The sequence below is a fragment of the Eubalaena glacialis genome, chromosome 12 (genome assembly GCF_028564815.1).
Source record: "Eubalaena glacialis isolate mEubGla1 chromosome 12, mEubGla1.1.hap2.+ XY, whole genome shotgun sequence".
Taxonomy (NCBI): domain Eukaryota; kingdom Metazoa; phylum Chordata; class Mammalia; order Artiodactyla; family Balaenidae; genus Eubalaena; species Eubalaena glacialis.
The window spans coordinates 18,387,550-18,402,648 of record NC_083727.1 but is presented as its reverse complement, the minus strand read 5'-3'; the positions used below and the strand labels follow the sequence as shown (position 1 = coordinate 18,402,648).

General features: G+C 32.8%; 1 protein-coding gene across 4 annotated transcripts in view; it reads left to right on the top strand.

Annotated features, from left to right (window-relative positions):
• STXBP5 (syntaxin binding protein 5) overlaps nt 1–15,099 on the top strand; it is a 169,079-nt gene that overhangs the window by 124,121 nt on the left and 29,859 nt on the right. For 2 of the 4 annotated variants that reach the window (XM_061206750.1, XM_061206753.1), the window contains 3 exons: nt 2,468–2,527; nt 2,630–2,677; nt 13,801–13,851. The exons of 1 other annotated variant lie outside the window; for it this stretch is intronic. In XM_061206750.1, coding sequence (XP_061062733.1) covers nt 2,468–2,527; nt 2,630–2,677; nt 13,801–13,851 — 159 coding nt within the window. The remainder of the gene's footprint in view (nt 1–2,467; nt 2,528–2,629; nt 2,678–13,800; nt 13,852–15,099) is intronic. One more of the 4 variants, XM_061206752.1, reaches the window with a different exon arrangement.

Below are 15,099 nucleotides of genomic sequence, written 5' to 3'. Positions count from 1 at the left end.
AACGTTTGTGTTTATGAGAGAAGAAATGTATAAAAAGTGGGTTGGAAGTTCAACTGAATTCCTAATAAATACTAAGAAGAGGACCTCTATTATAAAAATGAAAAGTAGCCATATGCCCTTTATCAAAACCAATATGTTCATTTGAAATAATACGTATAAGTGAAGAGAAACTTTTCTGAAAAGCTTTTAAAGCCCATAACCAATATTTGTGATCTGAACAGTTTAGCCAACTAATATCAAAGCTCTATTCAAAAATCATCCTGAGAAAATCCAAGTTATGAATATAGTTTTCCCTTTCCATTTATCTTTAAATAAACCAACAATCTCTCTGAAATAGAAAATTAATTCTGCCATCCTGAATTAACATACAAAATTATTTCTGCCATCTTCATTTGATCTTTATTTCAAAGAACTCAGATTGCTTCACTGAGCACTTCTCTAATGTTGGGATATATTTTAGTGCTGCATCCAAAATTTATGTGTGTGTGTGTGTATGTATGTATGTATGTATATGTATATATACATTTCAAATTAAAGAAAACCCAAGGCTACATACCATGATATGGTGCCCTCAGGAGTTTCTATGTACCCTAAAAAAACCCAAAAGCTGTATGTATTTTCTGTGTTTATTTAATCTAATTTTAAAAATATATTCAAGTAGGAAATGCTAAAAACATTTTTGGAACTTTTTCATGAGCTGTCACAGAAGTTATGACAACTGGTAGTAGGCATTTTCAGTTCAGGGAAAAATATATCTGCTTCTTTTATTCACATTTACGGCTTATGTTGCCTATTTTTATGTTAGAAATACTGGACATTTTTATAATTTTATATTCGTGTTCAGATATGCTATCTTGCTATTAGTCTGATATGAAATATATCAAATAAAACAAGTGTTAATAAATTTTTGTACATCCATGTGGTTATGTAGTATCAGAGATGAATAATATTTTAAAGTATATGTAACATCTTCTCATAACCATTATCTTCTTTAAATCTGAATTATATTATATGAAAAAGGAGTGTACCCTATTTCTATTCCTGAAAATGTTGCTGAGCTCAGTGTTACTTATGTGATATTTTTTGATATAGGATTTATGAGGATCTATAAATGCTATTTAGCAAAAATAACATAGTTTTAAAAGAGTAATTTTTATAAGACTGTTTTAGAAGTAATTGGATCCTGCCAATGTTGACAGGCTTTACTTGGTCTGAGAAGAGACTTCAAGGATGTTTTCCACCCGGCCACAGAAAGAAAGTACGATTTTGTGGGGGAAGGTCAAATTTTGACCTTATTTATTAAGGCTCAGTACTTTCACCGGGATAAAAAAGAAATCAGCATAGAAAAACCATTTTATTTACTTCCAGTTATGTTCTAGATAGTCACTTCTAGCAGAAAAGCTTTATTCGTTCAGCAAATGTTTACTTAGAGATTCCTACATGCAAAGCACTCCACTGAGTCCAAAAGAGATGCAAATATCAATCAGATAGGGTCCCAGCTTCTCAATTCAGTTCAGTGGGAAAGGTCAGGTGTGTGTAAACTTAAAATATAGGGCGTTAAGTGATTAACATCATAAGAGAAGTAACAGGTGAACTTTTACAGGAATTCAAAGAAGGGGAGGTGATTTATAGCTGGAGAGATGGTGAAAATTTTAATGGGTGAGATATCATTTGAAATGTGTTATAAAGATAGGTAGTTTGACTCTAATAATAAAGTCAACTAGAATACTACTTAGGATTCCCTTTATAATAAAAGGTTTGTGTTAGAAATTAAAGAAATACAATGAAAGTTAGGAACATCTTTTTAAGGAAAAAGGACTAAAATCTTAATTATAAAATTATTAGAGAAACGTATTGAAAGTCACAGTTGAAATAAAATATTTCTTACCTCATTAAATTTAAGTAAATATTTGAACATATCTAAAATTATAAGTATCATCCTCAGTATTTTAAAGACCTCTATGGTACTAGTAGAATTTATATATGATTTTAAAGTTTGTATCTAGAAAGCTAACTGTAAAATAAACTTTACCAGTATAGTACTTATACAGGATTCTAAGTGCTACTAGATAAACCTTATTCGGTTAACTAATATCAAGAATTTTTACATTTTCTTTCAGAAACAGATAACTCCTTATATTTTTCTTTATCTGTTCTCTAACTTATAATGTATACCAAGATTTGCCAAATGGTTGTAACTTATGGAAAAATTATTATACATTAGGGTTAATATTTATATATACTAGAGATTGGTCAACCATGAAAGATAATGCACTACTGATTGCTGTTCTTACTGTAATATTATAAGAATTATTATTAACTATATACATGATATTTTCTTCTGGCCAGTAGTATGGGAACTTGTTTTAGGGGTTACCAGATTACTTTGTTTGTACTTTTCCCTGTGACAACTCAGTGTTTGTGACTGACTATGTGCCTGTTCCTTCCATTGTCTTCATTTGTGTAGGTTCTTCATCACCACACAATTCAGATGATGAACAAAAAGTGAATAATTTTATAGAAAAGGGTATAGTATCTTTATTTTACAGTATTTTCTTTTAATTACATTTAATTCATGTAGTTTACTTTGAATAGATTTTGACATTTTGTATCAAAATATTATTTTCAGTGAAGATCAAAAGCAGAAAGTTTTCCAAGATGGTAGCCAGTGATATAGGTAGGAAATAGACATTTCTATTTTGTTTCTAATCCTTGCTATATGCAATGCTAACTCAATACCAGAAAATTATCTAATGCATTGCATTTTGTATATATTAATTTGTTATTCCTATGCTAAACAATCATCTCCTGGGCTGTGTTTCTTCTAAACTCATTGGGGCAATAATTATTAAAAATCAGTTAAACTGGGGTTGCAGTTCTTCCTCTGACTTAACAGTGTGAATTGTTCTATTAATTTTTATTTTTGCTTTATTTTAAAATAAAGCAGGGTTCAATTTATGCCATACGTAGTACAGTTTTATACTCCAAAGTTTTGAAATTTTCTTCTTTACAGTTTTATTTGTATTTTTTCCTACCTGTCTTCTATCCTCACATTATCCAGACTCCAGATTTCAAGGAAGTGGTTCTTTAAAATATTGACTTTTAGTCCGTAATCTGTACTACCCTGGGGTTAAATGGGAATTTTCTACGACTCCTTCCCCCCAAGTAAAAATGAGTGATACTTTGAAATTAATTACTCAGTCCAAGATTTTCAAAGTTTCAAACTGGGGGATAAAATATATAATTAATCTTTAGGGACATAATCAAACTAGGGTTTTTTAGTCATAAAAATTTGAATTTTGTCTGAAGATTTTTACAAGCCTGAGAAACACCATTTTACTAAAAGAGAATACATTTAATCTTTGATGTAAAGCCAAAAATTTTATTACACTGTTAACATATTACTTATTTCCCCCAAAACTCCCACCATATATTCATTGAATTGTATTAAATTAGATGAATTTCTAGGCAGCTGGAATAGATTTACGTCTTTTCAACTGATAAAGTTTAATATGTGGTAAATTTCTAAAATTCTTAGAAGTAGCATCCATATCGTTTGCATGTTGTAAATTGAACCCTGTTTAGTCATATTAACACTGGCTGACTTTTAGCACCTCTGGTCATTTTTTGAATAACGCGGTTTATTCTTGGGCAAAGGGCTCTTCATTTATGGAGTATCAATTATTTATCTCTTTGTATTTGTGGTACTTTAGTGAATCATTTGGTAACATTTAAATCACTTTCATTATCTACAAGCACTACTGCATAATTCTTTTTCAACCAATTTCCTTTTTAGTATATACTATCTTAATAGTACTTTAGAGGTTCTTTTACTGTCATGTAATGTAAAAAGTTAGAAGGGACTTTTCTACGTATAATTTATCAAAGAACTTGTAGAATTTAATTACCTAGGAATTTTACCTTGCATGAAAGTTACTTTGTACATAATTAAATTTCTCAAATAATTTATCTGTTTGATTTTCGATCCTGGGGTTATGTTTGCTTTGTTAAATGTTTTGACTCACTTTCCTTTTTCTTCTGTGTTATGAATAGAATATGTAATGTGGAATATCTGAGTGTGATTATTTGAAAGACTTTAATAAATTTCTTAGGATTGAGAACATTATTGGAAGGATAGTTCTTTGGTAACATAAAAAAGAAAGCAAGAATGTTATCAGCAAGTTTTTTTGTCATGCCACTTTCTATAGTTATATTTTTTGGGAAACATATTAACTTTATTCAACTTTTCAAACTTATGTTAGCTATACAGTTATAAATAATTATTTTCCGTCTCCAGAAACCACTGTTATATCTCCTATTTTATATATAATTTTAATTGTTTTCAGTTGGAATCTTTCAATATTTTTTTTTGAAGTATAATTGACTTACAATATTATAATAGGTTCAGGTGTACAACATAGTGATTCAGTATTTTTATACATTACCTACCATACAAAGTTATGGTATTTGTGACTGTATTCCCTGTGCTATACATTACATCCCTGTGACTGACTTACTTTATAACTGGTAGTTTTTTAATTCCAACATATATCCCAAGGTATCCAGAAGGCAAGCTTACTTCTCAATTTTTTCTTCATTCAGATGGAGACTATGCCATTTTAGATTGTAAAGTTTTTTCAGTTTAAACAAAAAAAACACAGTTTATCTCCCTACATTAGTGTCTAGTTTTGTAATAAGACTTAGCATAAAATATGCTACTGAAAAACACATAAAACGTCAATGAAACATTGGGAAAAAAATTCATAAAATCTCCTAAAGACCTCTCTTTTTTTCTATCAATACTTAAAGCTTAATAGTATCAAATGTGCTAGGACTCCTTGAGCGTTCTGACCTCACTATGTCCCTATCATCCAATCCCATACTTGCTCTAAAGGATCCTGAACCTCATAAAATTATCACCTTGTTCTTCCTCAATCTACAGACATTTATTGCTTCAGCTTAGGCAGTTATGCTGTGGCCTAATAAGGGAAAGCATAAGAATTAAGCCTCGAACCTCCAAGATTGGCCCTGGTGAAAGAACGACCTTATGTGGGAGGCTGACAGAATGTATTGGCTCTGAAGTTTTGTCCCTAAGTTTCACTTACACTTTGAAAGTAACTGCTGCTTGTGTCATATTGGAGAGGACGGGGCCAGGGGGTGTACAGGATGTCATTCTCACATTAACAATCTGACCCAACCGTGGAAAATCAACCGTTTTTTGCTGCCTGACAGTACAGCTGAAATAGCTGAGACGGTAACAATTTTTTAAAAATATACTTAACAATTACAATTTTCCTAGCACGCTGTAGCAACCATTTATAACTATTTTTTTCTTATTTAATCCACTCAGTAACCTCAATTAGCTACTTACTGTTATTTCCCTGTTTCACAGATGAGGACACTAAGAGTTAAAGAGTATGTAGAGTATCTGTTGGCTACACAGCTAGCAAATGTCAGAGCCATGATTTATACTGAGCTTGTCCAACTCCACTGTTTGTCCTCTTAACACTATCCTGTATTACCTCTTAAGAAGATTTACTGAAGACTGTAAGGATTCAAAAACAAATCTGTTGTGTGATTTGAAACTAGATAATCTGGCTCTGACCCTGTTCTGTCTACATGGTAACCTGGAAAAAAGGTGGCTCATGTTAAATTCTGTCCAAGCACTAGGTCATGGGGGCCATCATGGTACCCGTCACGCAAATATAATATACAGTGCCTGGAAGTCTACCTTCCTCAAAGAGCAGACTCAAGTGAAAGTAACTAGAGTGGACAGTAGGGTTCCCGAACCCATCTACCCGAAGCCTGGCTTCATTGTTTGTTTCCTGACCGACAGCTAACTCAGGTAAATGATACTGACAATGACTTCATTGTTCGTGCATAAGAATAGCAGCCTAAAAAGACATAACTTTAGTCTTGTGAATTTAACAGTAAAAATATAGCATAGTATAATGCAACTGCAACATCCCTATGCATGTAATACACATATAGTGATTTGTTTTGCTTGTTCATACCTTATGAATAATTTTTGTTAGTAAAATCTTAATGGCCAACATTTCCAAAATCAATAACTTTCCTGTAGTTAGTTAGCAATTTCTGTAAATCAGTTTAGAAAATAAGATTGCTTATCAATTTTTTATTTGTTCATTATTTATATTTTATAAAATTTCAGAAATATATAAAGCTTTTTATTATTCTAAGTTTATATAAAAATAGTCCTAAAATATGTATCTTTGTTAAAGTATTAAACAAATTTTTCATGATATACTTATGAATAAAATATGGTCCAGATGTTAGCTAGAGTGTTAGATCTTGAAATTACACGATTAAATTTCTCTAAAGATCATTCTATTTCATTATGAGTCTATTTCAGTCTGAAAGTAGATTTCTAGCTGGATTCTATAGTCTATAACCCTGCCCATGCCCCATCTTATTACTAATTTTCATATAGAAGGAATGATTATCAAGTTGATTACATGAAACTGTGAAGGGGAAATAATACTGGAGATGAAAGAATAAAGATTCGAAAGTATGGTGACTTAATTAGTGCTGTGCCCAAACAAACAGAATATTAGCTCTATTTTTTCTTAATTGGGGTATAGTTGCTTTACAGTGCTGTGCTAGCTTCTGCTGCACGGTGAAGTGAATCAGCCATACGTATACATGTATCCCTTCTTTTTTGGATTTCCTTCCCATTTAGGTCATCAGAGAGCATTAAGTAGAGTTCTCTGTGCTATACAGCAGGTTCTCATTAGTTATCTGTTTTATACATAGTAGTGTATATATGTCAATCCCAATCTCCCAATTCATCCCACCCCAGTAGCTCTATTTAATGAACACCTCCTAAGTTCTAGACATTATACTAGATATTTGTCATATGGTATTTATTAATATAGGAAAGGTAATACCTCCAGGGCCCTTTTTATGTCTCAAATTTCTGAACTAGCAGTTACTTGGGGAATAATTGATTTTCTTTCTTAGCAAAAACTGAAGTAATTTTTGAAGTCTACTTAAATGAAGATAATGTCCAAGTGCTGTTTTCATGAGTTCTCCTATACATGAGTGCCAATGATTCCTTTTTTATATTAAAGTGTTCTAACAGACTTAAATCTGTTCTGAACCATTATATTCTAAATCACTAACTTATTAAATCCTACAGTTTTAAAGCAGCTCAAGCCCCTTTATTTTTCAAGAAAAGAATTTGAGCCTATCCAAAGTAATATCCCATGATCATGACTTAGTCAAGATCAGAATCCCAGTCCGTTGACTATACACTGTAGCATGTCCCTGCTCTCATAGTGCATGGTCTCTTCTTGTGCTGTCTTCCCAATTCTTTTATGTTTACAATTCGAAAAATAAGTTCTCAGAGGTTTATTTGGAGTTCGCCATATGAATTTGAAAAGGTATGTATGAAATCAAGTAGAATTTTAAGTTTTAAAATTATTCTAATTCATTATAAAACAAATTAGTAGTGATATTTCTAGTTTATATTCCCCAATATTCAACCCAAAATGTGGCTGCTACATCTATAGAAGTTCATCTTTACATTTAATCCACAATATGGCTACTGAAAGAACAGAAGCTCATCTTGAAAGAGAAGATGAGTCAAGTGTGCAGTAATACCGTTTTTACAGGTAACTTTAATATTTTCGACTTTGAAAAAAGCGTATTACTTACTCTTAATTGTCAAGAATGAAATTTCACAGACAGGTACTTTAAAACCATTATACAAGTAGGAATTCCTCTAAATGAATTCTTTTTTCTTTTTCAGGATGACTAAAATCTGAAGAGTATGGCATATTGTGTACTCAAACTCTAATTCTATTTCTTAGTGTATTTTCTGTCAAATTTCATAATAAAATCTGCTCAGCAAAGTCTGTGTTTTATTACCAGTACTTACTGTATATGCGTCTCTCTATAGAATCATCTTTTTCTTACATTAGAAGGATATGCAATGATCTTTCTAGAAATAACTTGCTGTTTGCTTCCTAACATAAAGAAAATTAGTCCAAATTAAAGTTACGTTACTGAAATAGTTTTTCGTCAACTGTCGTTTGAACAGTACTATTGATGTGGCAATTTATTTTCTGTCATTACTTATTGTATTTATTTGCTAGAGTTGCCATAGGAAAATACTGCAAACTGGGTCGCTTAAACAATAGAAATTTACTTTCTCTAGAATAGTTCTAGAGGCTAGAAGTCCAAGATCAAGGCATTGACAGGTTTTTTTTTTTCCTTCTGAGGCCTCTCTCCTTGGTTTACAGATGGTTGCCTTCTTTCTGTGTCCTCACATAGTCTGTTCTTCTAGGCACGTGCACCCCTAGTGTGTCTGTGTATCCAGATTTCTTCTTCTTATATGTACCAATCAGATTGGATGAGCACCCACACTTAGTGGCCTCATTTCAACTTAATCGTCTCTTTAAAGGTCCTATCTCCAAATAGGTCGTATTCTGAGTTAGTAAGGGTTAGGGCTTCAACATGTGAATTCGGGGGGAATAATTCAGCACACAGCACTTATTATGTTAAGTTTATGTAATACCTTCTATAGGAAATGCTTTGAGATGTTTTTAATTATGGTGATATCCTAGACGTTAAGTTTTATGAGTTTGTGGAAAGTACGTAGAGACAGGAAAAATAATGAAGACAAAAGCTCTAGGAGTTCAAGAATTAAGAGAACTTGTAATAGCCAGATCTTTAGCAGACAGGTATTAGTATCTCTTTAAAGTTTCTCCTTCATCTTAGGTAATGGATAAGTGTTTTGTATTTCCAAAAGTTGTCCTTTTGATTAATAAGCCTATATTTAATTTGTCCTCTTTTTCTCTCTATTTCATTTCGTGAAGAAATTCAGCTTCTTTCTAAAAATTCCAATAACAGTTTTTGTTTATTTATATTTTCATTCATTGCCATGTTTATTGAACATACACATTAAGTGCTAGACACATGCATAGATGCAGTAATTTGCAAAATAAATTCTGTTCCCAAATTCATAGAATTTATATTCTAGGATGGGAGGTAGAAACTGACATTATGAGTTCAAATGACTATTAAAATAGTGTGTGATAGGAGAGTTTCTACTTCTTGGTCCCACTTTTTTTTTTTTTAATTCTGATTGCTTTTATTTAATATGCATACATTTTGACATTATCCATGAAAAGTGTTGCATTGGATCTCTGCAGGTGAGAAAAGTGATATTGTCACTTTATTCTAACTATTAAACTGCTCTCGATGTAAACAAAGATCCATTTGCTTTTTTGGCATCTTCTTCATACTGTCATAATAAGAAGTCATTTTACCTTTTATTGTTGGTACATTGTTTAATATAAAATTCATAGTTCTGTTTTCCTTTAAAAAACCTTCCTTAGAAAAATAAGATGTGGGACACAGTGGGTAGAAAAGCTAAAGGAAAATTTCAAAGCATCTGTGTAATTTCAGAGAAGCAGTAAGAATCTCTATAATTGAGAAACTTTTCTTTGCAAAGAACTAAAAAGCATCAACCGTGATGAAACTGTCAACTCTGGTATAATGGCCCAAGCAGTCCCCTTGCCTTAAGATTTGCTTCTCTTGAACATCATGCATCTTTCCTTGGTGTTGAAACTACTATTGCAGACATGATTGTTGTGATTAAGTGTAACTTCATTATTCTTTACAATCAAACGCAGCTCTTTACTGCTTATTCAGCCAGCCAGCTTGATATTCTCATTCAGGTTTATAAGAAGAGAGAGCAAAGACTCAGGTTAACAGCCTGCTGAGATATATCTCTGACTCCAGTTTTCTTCAGACTGAAGAAACTTCTTTACTGTCATTCCCGTTGTTTCTGCTGTGGACAAAGGCATAGAAAAAGAGAGCTATTTTATAGTTTCTAGTGACAGAGGATTTCAAAGCAAGGAAGATACTGGGTACCAGGGCAAGAGTTGAAGAATACACAGTTAAAGAAGAGAAAAACAGGCAATTTGCCTTCCAAGAACTCATTTAGATCATATGTTTTCAGTTTGAAAACCTCAGTGGAAGCTGAGTAACTTCAAAGCATGAGCAGAAGTTTCTTTTTCAGTGTGATGAAATCAGGTGACAAGATAATTGTGTTGGCAAGTGCTTCTGACACTCCTGAGAAGTAAAAATATGAGCTTCAGAAAATGCTGGATAAAGTCTGCAACTGCTTTCTCACAAAATTACAACCAGAGTACAGTTTATAAGCCAGGAGGACTAACTAGAGGTTCTCCAGAAGTGGATCCACCTCTCCTGGACCTGCCACCAAGGAGGTTGATTAAACACACCTGAAAACAAGGATATTCCTCCGAAGTAGTCACAAAAACTGAAAGATAGAAACATTTAGCCTAAATTTCAACTTTAGACCTTGGGTTTGGAACTTAGCCTCTACAGAAGACAACAGTAAAACTAGTCAAAATACATGAGGCTCTTATTTCCAGGCATTGAGCAGTCCAGGACTGTCATCCTCACGAGAAAGAAAAACCATGAGGTGAAACACAGTTCTCTGCCAGAGAATACTTTTCCTGTTGCAGTGCAGAGTGATTAGAACCCAAGTGGAATTGCAGTCTCATTAAGCTAAGGAGGAAGAAAATGGAGTTCTGGGCTTCTAAAGTGACTGGAATTTGTGAGGGAGGGCACTAGAGAAGAAGGAACTGCTTCAAGGGGGATTCCTAGAAGTCCCCGTGGAGATTCAATGCAAGTCCTTGCCTTAGGGCTGGGCCGCATACTAGCTGGTCAAGACTTGAGTAGGCCTACTTAACAACCACCTGCTGTGAGGCTGAGAGCTGGCCAGTGATATCAGAGGTCATGCGATGCTGGGAGTAGACATAGTGAGACCTAGTGAGACCTTGCTGGGCACCTCATTCATTCTGTTTATATCCCAGCAAGGCCACTCTTGAAGAGTAAGGATCAGTTCTTAGCATAAGAGCCATACCCTAGAACAAAGTTCTAACTGAAATAGACCCACCCTAACAAAGAATAAAACCAAGCTTGATATCCACCAGTAATTTAACTGCGTGGCAGAACAAAACTCAACACCAGTTAAGGTTGATGGTATAATCCAGGCTCCCTTCAACATATTATCTACTATTCAGTCAAAACATATGTCCACATTCAATCAAAAGTTCCTAGACATGTGAAATAAAAATTCAAAATCATGAGAAAATATGACCCATAATCAAGAATTTAAAAAATCAGTAGAAAGACTATAAGATGACCTAGATGTTGAAATTAGCAGCCAAGAGTTTTAAAGCAGCTGCTATAATATTATATGTTCAGGTACTGAAATGGGAAAATGGTCATAGTGAGTGAACAGATGGAGAATATCAGCAGAGAAAATTAAAACTTTAACAAAGTGAAATACTAGTACTGAAAAGTTTGGTATCTGAAACTATATGATCAATTCATCAGATGGGTTTAGTATCACTAGATGGAGACTACAGAAGAAAGGGCTATGGAACCTGAAGGCATAAATATAAATTACACAGGAAATGCCAAGGAATTAAATCTTTTCCCCCCTCCACCGCTTCCCCATAAAAATATCTTATAAATCACTCAGGTTATTTCGCTTCTTATGTTTAGATATAGAACTTAGTTTTTGAAATGAACTTAAAAAGAGATTGAGCTTATAGTTGTGCATGCCATTCTATATTTATATCCTAAAAGGTTTTTTTCCATTTTCTTGTTTTAGTTAATTGGAATATTACCATAGAATTAGAATAAAGAAATATTGGGCTGTTTACAAGTATATTAATAGCTCATCTGTGTAACATTTTACAGTTTATGAAAAAGTCATTTTGTTTATTATTAATAAATAATAACTAACGTTTATCAAATCCACACTGTAAAGTATTATGCCTAATGTTTTGCTTATGTCATATAATCTTCACAACTGTGAAATTGTCATTATTATCTATTCCCATTTTACAGATGAGGAAATTTAAGGTTTAGAGAGGCAAAGTGATTGGCCTAAGGTCACACACCTAGAAGTTGGTTGAATTAGATATAAACTCATATTTGGTCTGATTCCAAATCCAGTCCTAACCACTGTACTTTACACTTCCACATTTTACAAACTAGATGTTGAAGCTTATTCAAGAAATGTTTGCTGTGGGCTTATTGTATCTACATACTGGGTTTGATGAATTAGTCTTGTTCCCTATCCTGAAGTTGCTTTTAGTCTAGGGACCTTGATGCTCTCTGTGGTCCACATAACAGCAGCATCAGCATCTCCTGGGAGCCTGTTAGAAGTGCAAGAATCTGATTTCACAAGATACCCAGGTGACTGGTGTGCACATTCAAGATTTATAAGCACTTGATTGAGTTTCAGAATAACTTAATCAAATCAGAGTAGCGGGGTCTAGAGAGGCATCCACATCATCTGATTCTGAAAGAGTATCTTTAGACTGTACCTGACTGATTTTTCTCCTTCGGATATTGTATAGATATTATTTATCAGTCTACGTGCATTGTACCTTTGATATTTGGTGAAAACCTCTGAATTCTTTCAAAAGTTTAATACTGCATTTTAAAAAACATTTTGAGAGGGGTATAGTATCTTCTAGGTTTAAGAGAATTGGATATTAAATACAAGAGCAGCCATTTATATGAGATCAACCAACCATAGATTTCATTTGGCTATTTTAGTTTTCTATTACTTTTTATCTTTTAACTGGGATTGATTAAGTCTGTGTGAAAATGGGATAAGACTGATTCATATATTTGACCCATTGTTGTTATTTTTTAAAGGATGCTAATTAGACTAATGAAGCTTAGAAATAAATACTTGATTTCCCCCTATCCCTTCCCAGTTTGCCTAATGCCTCTTTCCTAACACTGGATTTGTCATTTTTTTAGATGTGGAAGTTATGTACTATGACTGGATTTCTCTTTGTTTACATGGCGCCCTTATGGACTAGCAGGGTCTGTTCTTTAAATATCTCCTAACAGTCCAAAATTTAACCCAATATACACATTCATGTATTAACAAACAAATGCTTTTTCAAAATTTCACATAGGAAGCACTATTCTGTTACGCATGCACTGCCACTAACATGATAGATGTTGTTAAACATCTCCTAACTTTAAATCACTTCCTAGATTTAGGCAATAACTGATTTTCAGGATGGAAAGTGAATTTCAGTAGGTTTTTACATAGGCTTTTGTATTATTCTAATCCAAAATAGAAATATCTGTAGTTTATATTTTTGTAAATACTCTAATTTTAGACTGAGCATGACGTTGTTTTTTTGTTTTTTACTAAAATGTAAATTGAGTTGTTGACATATATGAAGAAATGGATGAGCCAAATATTTTTGTGATGTAATCAAATGCTTCAATTTGATTGTAGATATAGGATGTCCTATATTCAAGAGATTAACTTAAAAAAGAATGAGCCTAATAGCTGTGAAGACGAGGAGCTGGAAAGATTTTATTGTATCACATACCCAAATTCAGTCTTATGCCTCTGTTGTCCTTATCTGCAACACCTTTTTTCTGAGAGATGACTTTGCTTCCTTAGAAAAGCCTAACCCTTTCCTGTGAGCCTAAGAAATAATTAACAGTTAGAATTTAAAAGGCTTCCTTGAAGTGAGAGCTTCAAGCACTCAAAGATGTTACAATCAAGTAAGTACAAACGTTTTAAAAAGTTGAAAATAAGATTTACTTTCCACCCATAACATTATTAATCATATCTTAATTATCTTAGCATCTAGACTTAGTAAGAAAAATACTCACTCCTATCTTGAAGAGCAGTTGGTATGAATAAGCATGAATCAGATATTCTTCAGAACTTTAAAAATGCATTTTATTTTTCAGCAAAAATGTCAAGGAAGTTAAGCTTGCCTACTGACCTAAAGCCTGACTTAGGTAAGTAAAATAAATAAATGAAAATACATAGTAGTTAAACTCTCTTTAATGGGAAGACAAGGAAATCAGGAGATTTAAAATGACCATAGACTAGATTTTCATTGAAAATCAAGTTTAAAATGACTAAGTGTTTAAGGATTAATAGCCTTCAGGATGCTATCTGTAAATTGTAAAGGATAATTATAATATAAATTTAAGCAAATCAAAATAATATATTTCCTCAGCCCTGTCATACTTTATATCTAAACAAAATTTAGTGTAAGATTAAAATATGTGTGATTTTAGATTAATTTCTATTAACCATCTGAAAACTTATTTTGAACTTTATTATTTATAAACTTATTTTATGAGAATTTAATATTTTCAAAATAAATGACTAGTTTTCTGTATTACAGTGAATCTCATATCAAGAATCATTATTACTTTTTGATGATAATAAGGTGGGAAATATATCTTTTCTGTATCACTTTCTATGCAACCTATCCATTAGGAAAGCAGAGTGAATATATTCACACATTCCTTCTGCTTTATATCCAGCTCCAAAACAGCTCCCTGCTATCCCAGGATAGGGACAAATGACATTTCAATAAAGACAAAAATAAGATTCCATATAGTAAATATAAAGCAGGATTTCCATTTTAATTTTAGAATTTCTATTGCCTTTAAGTGGATAAGAAGTATGACTGCATACGGATGATTTCACCCATGTTTGTCTTAGAAACAACTAGATTTTCTCCTTTGTATTTGCTCACCCACCTCATCTTCTCACTGTTAATTCTCTAGATTCCTTGACTATCTTCTTATGCATAATACAGACTTAGGTATTGGTCCATTTCACCTTGCTGATTTTTAGCATTTCCAAATCATAGTCTTGTCTCAGTTATACTGATAGCATGTTACTATGAGTGAGTAGGCATAATATCTTCCACTGTCATCAGTGAAAGGTTCCATTCCTGAACATAGGAAAAACAGTTTAGTAGAACCCTGTAATACCCCTGGTGTTAAGGGAACCAGAAATAAATTATAGAATGTTGAATAACGTATGTTTTGAGAAGAGCATAGTTCCCTTCACTATAAAAATGAAAGATGCCATTTGAACCCACGTGTATCTGAGGCTACCCTTAGGCATTTTTTTTCCCCAACAAAAGGATCCAGAGTTTTCATCAGACTCTCAAAGATGCCCATGATTTCAGTAACACTGAATACTACTACTTAAAATGGTTTTGTGTCTTTTAGTACCTAAAAATC